Raw genomic sequence first — 8,574 nt, 5'->3', positions numbered from 1 at the left:
CTTGGGTCTGCATTATAACGTCTGCAGTGAGCAGATTTCAGGTAGAATTGAAATGATAATTGTTACCACTATGCTAATTTAGTAAACCAAAATTCACTGTCTGACTGACAGTTTTTGTCACAATGTAGAAATGCAGGGAGTCAAAGTGAAATCCGGGGTGCGCGCACAGGCACTCATTGTTTCTGCAGAAAGACCTTGGCCCTATTGTATAGCGGTAAGAGTGACGATAGCTCACGTGTAGACAATCATTTAATCAGCTTTTCGTTTTTATTCTTCTGGTTAATTAAATTAGTTCATAAATGTGTGTTTTTTCACTCTGCCGTTATGCCCCGACATATGTGATAATGAGGCTAGTTGGCCTCTATTGGTGTTCCTCATCCTCTTGTGCCGATTGCTGTCCTCGCATGGACCTCTGAGCCCACTGGCAACGTTTCGATCTCTTGCCTATTAACCTCCATGGACACACAGTGTACTCCGCTCAGTTAGCTGTTACATACATGCAAACGCGTATAAAATGGAGCAGGGTACTCAGCTGGCCTTAAAGACTTATATCTGTTAGCCGATATATTTTTCCTATAGGAAATAGCCTATTAGGGAAACATATGGACCAATGCCAATCTCAGCGGACAGGGATAACATCACAATTGTCAATTTAATTTATTCATACATCCTTTCTTTCCTTCATTCTTTCTTTATTTCTTTCGTTGTTTATCAGTTAGCTTTACTGGGTGCGTTTTCCAAAAGCATAGTTTCTAACTACGATGCATCTTCCAAATCTCAGTTGACAGCTGCGTGACACGTTACAGATACGTTAACGATACGAAATATGGTATTGAAATTATGTTGGCCACATTTTAGTAAGAGCTAACACATGCTCTTATTTTTTACTTTTCCAAAATTAAAAACGTGATATGTGACAATGTGATTAAGTGTTTGTGCATGCGTAACTCTACTCACATTTGTTAGTGACACTACCAAGATAGTTGCTATCATAGTTAGCAACTATGCTTTTGGGAAATGGACCCCTGTAAAGCAGGGAAAAAAGCGAATTGACATTTCGATATCCATGAATCAATGCAACATTAGGCCTACAGGCTATACAAACATAGCATCAATGCAGGCAGGCCTTGAAATATCTAACACCCAAATATTTTATATACTGATATTATTTTATACTTTCAAAAATATGTTACTGTCGTTTTAAATAATCAAATATTAAACACTGTGATCAGAGATTTGGTGCTACTTTCTGTGGGCAAATTGGAAACGAGAACATTGGAAAGATGCTTTGTTTTTTCTTCAGACTACAGGGCAGCCATGCACAAAGCAGCAGCTCTCTCTTTTTCCACCACTGCTGCAGTTTTCAAGCAGGTTGGGTGGTTGTGCACGTCGCCTGATTGCACTCAGAAAACATGGGGAGGGTTTCTGGGGCCCCTGTCATTGTTGGCCTAACTAGGGGAATGGCCTGGCCTAGTGTGAGAGAGAGACTGGGCACTGCATTCTCCCTGACCACCTGTCAGCACACATCCATCAGTGTGTAAGCCCTAATGGTTTTCCTGGGAGCATTTTGTTATTACTCAGACAGTGCAACACATAAAAGGGTTATGGATTAAAACAAAAAAACAGTAATATTAGATGAACAAATGTTGACAATGCATCCCATATTCACCTATTAGTAAATAATGACCCATCATCCATTCTGAGTTATTTATTTCACTTTAGATTCACAGTCAAATGGAATACAAGATGAAAAGAAATACTTTTCGATTAACACTCCTCCATGTTTTTAACATCTACTGCTGGCAAACGTCTACATTTTCTTCTGTATTCTACAGACTAAGTCTAAACTAGCAAGGGATCTAGAGTTTACATAACACATGCATTGTCAAGTGCAAAAAGTCCTGAAAGTCTCTACCTTCTGACTTACTGTCCCTTCTATGTGACGTAATTGAGGTAAACCACTGAGTTTAATGCAGAAAAATAATATAGGAAATACATCATGTACTGCAATACGTTCCATTTTTGGATTGCCGTTCAAAAAAGCAATCTGTAGGCAACAAAAAACAAAAACAAAAACAAAATCAGATAATAAAAAAACCCATGAAATCCAATGGGCTTAGCATCTGACCTCAACTCTTTTTTCTTTGTCAGTGTGCAGGTCCTTTTGTAAGTCCACATCCTGGGATGGGATCAGAATCCATACGTGATCTCACGCATGGCTGCACGCATAACCTTAGTCAGCAGTGTTGAAGCATGCCCTTAACCTGACATTGATGTGGAACACGTGCTAATGTCCCCACATGCAAACTTGGCAAGCCAGCCCAGGCACTCTGGCTCCCTCCTCTCCGTCAGCTACAGCGGCAGGACTTCACAATCATGTTGGAGAGGTGCTCCACCTTAGGGTTGCGGCCAGAGAAGTAGAGGATGGTGAGGGGCTCCATCTCCTGAGGAACACAGCAGGGTGAGATGGACGCATCTGGGTTCAGCGTCTGGTACAGACTCAGCAGCTGTTGGTATCAGAGAGAGAAGACATGGTGGTAAGCCAGGAGTAGACCCATGTTCAACGTTCAATGTTTATTGGCATGTGTAAAAGGCAGTGTACTAAGTACAATCAAATTCTTACTTGAATGCTTCTTCATACTCAAAAACTAACTGGATAACCATGCAATAAAAATACTTGTAAGAGCATTCTTTACAGAATAACATAATGTCACAATAATTGTGCTCACAGGCTAAACCATAAACCGGACTGAAGTGAATGCCTTAAACTCAAACTATAGCTCGGCGAGTTGTGATGGTCTCTCATTTGACTAATTAATTTCTCTACATCTGCTTCAACTGTTCACGATATTCAAGTGACACCAACCTCTGCTTTGATGTAGTGTAATAGGTGTAGCCTACACTGCTTTTGACTACACCACACTGTTTGGAAGGACAAAGTAGTCAAAAAATAGCAGACACCAACAAAGTCCTAGAGGTACGGTGTCCTTACCGTACTATGGGTGGCGTCGGAGCTCTGCATGTAGGGGCAAGGCCCAGAGCAGTAGTTGGCATAGTAACCCTTGGGTTCATGTATCCATCTCCAGTCCAGGTCGCGTCGGAAGTCGATGTAGAGCGAGCGGACACAACAGTTCTCCTCGTAGTTACTGACGGAACAGATGGGACCCGGGGACAAAGAGACATGAGCGGAAAATAAAACTTTTATTTTAGTTTTAATCAGTTCCATTAGCTGGAGGAGAAAAGAGGTCACTGGTAAACCACTGATAAAAACAATTCCACTTTTACTGGCCAAACCTCAGGAGTAATGATACATACAGTATGTCCATCCATGACAATGGGTGAGTAGGCTATGTAGTATTTTGTAAGGGCAAAACGTTCATATACAATATGAACATAATAATTGAATATAATAATTACCAATTGAATGTTTAACATATACTAGTTAGAGAGACTGTGCATCAGAGGCAAATGATTAATTATTCGTTGTTAAGTAGAGACCTACGAGAAACAGTAGTTGGTGTCCAGTGTCCGTTTGCGGCGGTGATTGGACTTGGTACTGGAGTGATGTGATGGGAGCATCATCAGGATCAGATGGGGCAGACGGTCCTCTCGCTGCCTCTTCAGGCGTCCCAGGTCTCCACGCTTCCTCTCCTCCTGGGCCACTACACCTGCACCAAACAGCACACCAAAGCCATACCATCATGGGCCCATAAGCAGGGGTGCAGTGGTAAAATAAGAGCTGGGTAACACAGTAAGATGGACTGCGCCATGCGGTATCGGATTTAAAAAAATACATTCAGAATATGTTTGATGATGATGAGGGTTATTGTCCAATGTTTTTCCAGTGGTATTAAATGCTTCCTAGAGTGTTAATGAGTGTACATACTGTGAATATGGATAACACAGTGTGGATTTATTTTACTTTGTTAAAAGTGGCAATTTTTCTGTGCATGTGTATACTAGTTAGAGAGACTGGGCCAAGATCTACACTAATAGAGCTCTTAAAAATATATACTGAATTCTGAAAGAGACTAACCAATTTTTCTGTGCATGTGTAACTGTTAATACTATAAGTATAAAACCTCTCTGAAATATCAGATTCAAAACTCCATCAGGGCAAAACACATAATAGATCAAGAAATAGCAGATGTACTGTAAGGTGTAGTAATCTATAATGTGTGTGCTTCGTTGGTTGGAATTGAACCCACGTATTTGATGTTATTAGTATTCCCTATCCCGATTAATTGAACAACTGAACAAACAGGGTGTATTGTAGTGTAAAATGCAATGACTCGCCCCAATGGAAAGAAGACTCCCAGGCATTATCAACCCCCCCCCCCCCACACACACACACACACACACACACACATCATTGATTTGATTCCCATCAACATCAGCGGAGAGTTGTTTGATTTGATTACCTTTAAATTTCACTTCCAGTATTTCATCTTCATTGTTGATGGTGTCACCATTTGGATTGAAGGACTGGCATGGACAATGCACACCAATCTCTAAACCAAGATTGTGTTCTGTGGATGGAAACAATTGAAAAAAGCTCAGCCCGACAGATCTAATCTCAGAGCCTATTCTGGTACCATGCAGAATGAGAGCTGTATTGCATTGCATTATAAAATCCTGTATATTAGCTTTCATGAAGAAGTGTAAGGCCACGCACATCCCCTGCCAAAGTTGTATGGGTGCAGGATCCAGTATGAGAGTATCACAAGAGGATAAAGGGTGATTCGCAAACCAAATAGCTCCGTATAATCATAATCATAACATCACAAAATAAATAAAAACGATTATGAATGGGAGCTATCTGGTGTGCAAAATATGTCTTATCTTTCTTTGTATATTAGCTTTCAGAAATTAGTCTTATGTCATTTTGTTACACTACATGATTTCGCTCACTCAATCACTGTTTACTGGATGAGTTCAGCTTTGCCACTTACCTGGATGCGTCAGCCACTCCCTAATGGTCTCAGTCACATCAAATGTGATCCACTCAACTGCACCTTTAGTCTGGACATTTTTGCCATCAATGTAGCGCCGGTTTGACACACCTTGTTCACCTTTACGTCTCTGGGGAGCAGATCACCTGTGTTAGTCAATAAACCTCACACCCATCCACCACAGACCAAGCAACATGGTCATGCTCTGAATTCTGCCGGATACAAATGCAAAATCAGTAGGCTACTCATCCTCTGATCCTGAAGGCTGAAAAGAATGCTATAAAAACCACCTTGAAGGTCCATGGAGTAGGAAATGATGTCACCTAAGTACCCATATACCTTTATGACTACTTTTACATGTAATCTTTGACACAATTTAGAATGGAAATCTGAGTATGTGTTATTCATACTAACTTCACTGGGGCCTGACCTGCACTGTCTTGTGGGTGTAAATGGATGTCAACTCATCCTCCCCTCTGCCCTTGTGAAACTAGTCCTTTTTCCATTGCATATCTCCAGCGGGACAGACCTGGTAGAGCTCGATGCGTTGTTCACTCTGTCTGGCCCTGGGGTTTGGTTCCCGCAGGAGTCGAAACTTGGCACGGAACAGGCTGCTGGCATTCCTCTCAAGGCTTGTAACGTTGAAAAAGAACAATCTGGAACTCTCCTTTGCACAATCATAAACCCCACCTGCAACAAGTGAAGCAACCATGCCAAAATGCATGCAGACAAACCTCACATGAGTGTGTCCTTGTATGACACCCCATCCTTACAGGAAGAGCACTGGTAAGTTAATGTACCTGTATAGTTATATGTAGAACTCAAAATAAAATTATAGAACAGAACCAAAATAAAACTAATACATCACAAACATTTTAAATTCACTATTCATGGTATATTCTATTCATCACTATTTATGGTCTAATTGTCTGTTTTTAAATAATGTTGCCTTAAATAGATTAGATCTACCCCAACGGCAATTTGCAACGCTGACAAATTCAGTAGGTTTGGTTAAATAAACTAATCTTGGAGCAGTATGTTTGATGAATTTCAATTGTGTAGAATGAAATATTGCAACTAGGTCAAACTCACTGTTAAATCGTTTTCCAATAATCGTCTTTGCTGCATCTTTTACGCAAACCCAAGCCATTCGAATAAGCCTATGAAACACTTACATAGCAGAACAAATGCCTATACTAACACCACCTTGAGGTCAACTCTTCCTCTGCATTAAGCACTAGGAATTTCTTTAGCTTTGTTTGCATTAATGAACCCTCTACTGAACTGAATCGTATCTCCCTCAGTTGGTTCAACCAAACTTGCTTAAAACACATGTAAACATTAAACTTTAATAATTTCTGACATCACTTGGGTATGAAACCTGCTGACCTCTCTAGTCATGAGTAATTTAAGTAACCCAACTAGTTAAATTGGACGTGATCATTTAGCCGCACATTGACTGAGGCCTCACTGACGATATCTGATCACACCTCATCTGACATATCGATTACTTATGTAAGAATGCAGAGGGACATATCTGTTATTTATTCCACACAGTCATTACATAATGTCAATCATACAAATTAGCCTATTTTACTTGCTGTGTTGAACTGTTTTACGCAATTAATTTGTGCAGCTAATTTTACGCAACTATATTGAAATTACATTGTGTAGACTGGTCATCAAATTTCAACTGACAATGAATGAAAATGCACGTCAGGTGTTGTTATTTTGCCATATAACTTGCAGGTGATAAACGGTGCCATGTTGACAGTCGAAAACACACTACACGTTTTATTTGATCTAAGAACAGTTTTCGACTGAGGAGAAACTGTTAAAAATCCTCACATATAGCCTAACAACAGTGCGAATGCTTGTCGACTAAATATGAATACACTAATGAACGCTACAGTACATTAGAGTATCATCCACCACAAGTATACAAATATGTTGCTCACTGTTCTCGGTTGGTTCATCCATCATGTTGATTTTGAGGACTTCCTTGGCATAGTACTCATCCTCAGGGTTCGCACTGCCACAGTTGTGCCGTCGCTCCTTGTTAAGTTCCTCTAGAAGTTTTTTGGTGCTGTTAAATAGCGCTTGAAATTGCAGCGGCGCCTCACTGGAGACATGTCCGTCTGGGGGGCTGCTAAGTCGCAGCTTACTTAGGATCTGTCCCCGCACTGCCTCCACCCTTTTCCTCCTCAGGTGATCTAGTTCCAGTTTAGTGCAAGCGGACGGAGAGAGATCCGTTATTGCATGCCGTATAAGTGTAAAAACCCAAAGCACCTGTACCAAATGCATCCTGGCTTTAAGAGTGCGTGTGGTCTCCGAAGCGGATAGATCTCTGCGATGTCCAACGTGGAGCGTGAACGAAGCTTGCTGGTGATGGGTTGCTCATCGTTTTAATCAGTCCAAGGGAGTTCAGGTGTTTAAAGTACTCGGCATTTCTTGGTAAGTTGCTTAAATGTTCAAACACCCCGAGACGACTCTAACCAGGACGCTGCGTGTGCGACATTTCACCCTCGGAATTAGCTATTTACTTCCACTAAATACAAGAGCCATAACTGCCTGTTATGTTGAATTATTGCTGGTGGTTACAGAACAGGCGGGGCTACTCAAATTAACGTCATGACACAAGTGCGCGTTCATGTGCGTTAGGCGCGACAAAAAAAGCATTGAGTGAAGACAGTGTGATTTGCTCGATAGTGATGATTCATTCTACAGAGCAACTTTGCAAAATCGTCCTGATTTATTAGAGCCTCCTTAAATAAGGGTCTGCCTGTAAACCTACCAGTACAATTAAATTCAACTGATTGCTGATGAAGTTAATCCTCATTTCACGTAATGAGGTGCTATTTCACATCACTTAGACCTGTACACAGCATTATGTGCCCACACATTTCCATTATCAAACCAAATAAATTGAATGACTGGGACCCATTTGTAAATACAAAGCCTTTTGATATGAATGAATATAGCAGGCTATAGGTTCTTCTAGGTTCTTGCCATTCAAAACAATGGTTTTATAACAGAGAATCTTTAATATTTTTGTCAAGATATTTTCATGATATATTCACACAAATAAAGTCATCCTTTGTCATCAACAGGAAGAAAGTCCGACCTTTAACTTGTCTTTGGCCAGCCACGGGAATAGCCCCTAAAGTCCATCACTGCTATGTTGCACCATCTAGAGTTGAAAATAAAGACATTGCGTGTCCTCATCGTGTCCTCATCGGCATTGACAATTAGTCAAATCTCTCTAGTGATGCGCCTGCCAGTGCCCATTTCACATTGTTTTATGTTCAATATTCAATGTTCAATTTACTCTGTGTGGTGGGAGCCCATTGATGCATTTTCACTTTGTGGAAGACACACACACACATATACACACACACACATACACACACACATACACTGTATGTGGTCAACAGATGTGAAGATATGAGTTTTCACCTGGGCTGTACATCAGACATTCCCAATGACAACTCTTCCCACCGGATGCTCCTGTCTCTCTGCTCACAGGTTCCTTGGTTCCTCTGAGAGCAGTCTCACAAAAATGGCATGTCCTTCATGATGGGTGTCTTGGAATGATCTCCATGGCGCCAGCTGGAGGACAGAG

General features: G+C 41.0%; 1 protein-coding gene across 1 annotated transcript; it reads right to left on the bottom strand.

Moving 5' to 3' along the window:
• Positions 1-1,693: 1,693 nt before the first annotated feature.
• On the bottom strand, positions 1,694-8,069 carry LOC121712041 (transforming growth factor beta-3 proprotein-like). The gene is made up of 7 exons (XM_042095981.1): positions 6,911-8,069; positions 5,482-5,642; positions 4,953-5,082; positions 4,422-4,529; positions 3,503-3,668; positions 2,993-3,146; positions 1,694-2,507 (listed from the first exon to the last, which is right to left on the bottom strand). Exons 1-7 carry the CDS (start codon positions 7,254-7,256, stop codon positions 2,349-2,351), a joined length of 1,224 nt encoding a protein of 407 aa, XP_041951915.1. The 5' UTR covers positions 7,257-8,069; the 3' UTR covers positions 1,694-2,348.
• Positions 8,070-8,574: the final 505 nt, after the last annotated feature.

This window comes from Alosa sapidissima, chromosome 6 (genome assembly GCF_018492685.1).
Source record: "Alosa sapidissima isolate fAloSap1 chromosome 6, fAloSap1.pri, whole genome shotgun sequence".
Classification (NCBI taxonomy): Eukaryota; Metazoa; Chordata; class Actinopteri; order Clupeiformes; family Clupeidae; genus Alosa; species Alosa sapidissima.
The sequence above is the reverse complement of the archived record's forward strand: the minus strand, read 5'-3'. Positions and strand labels throughout refer to the sequence as shown.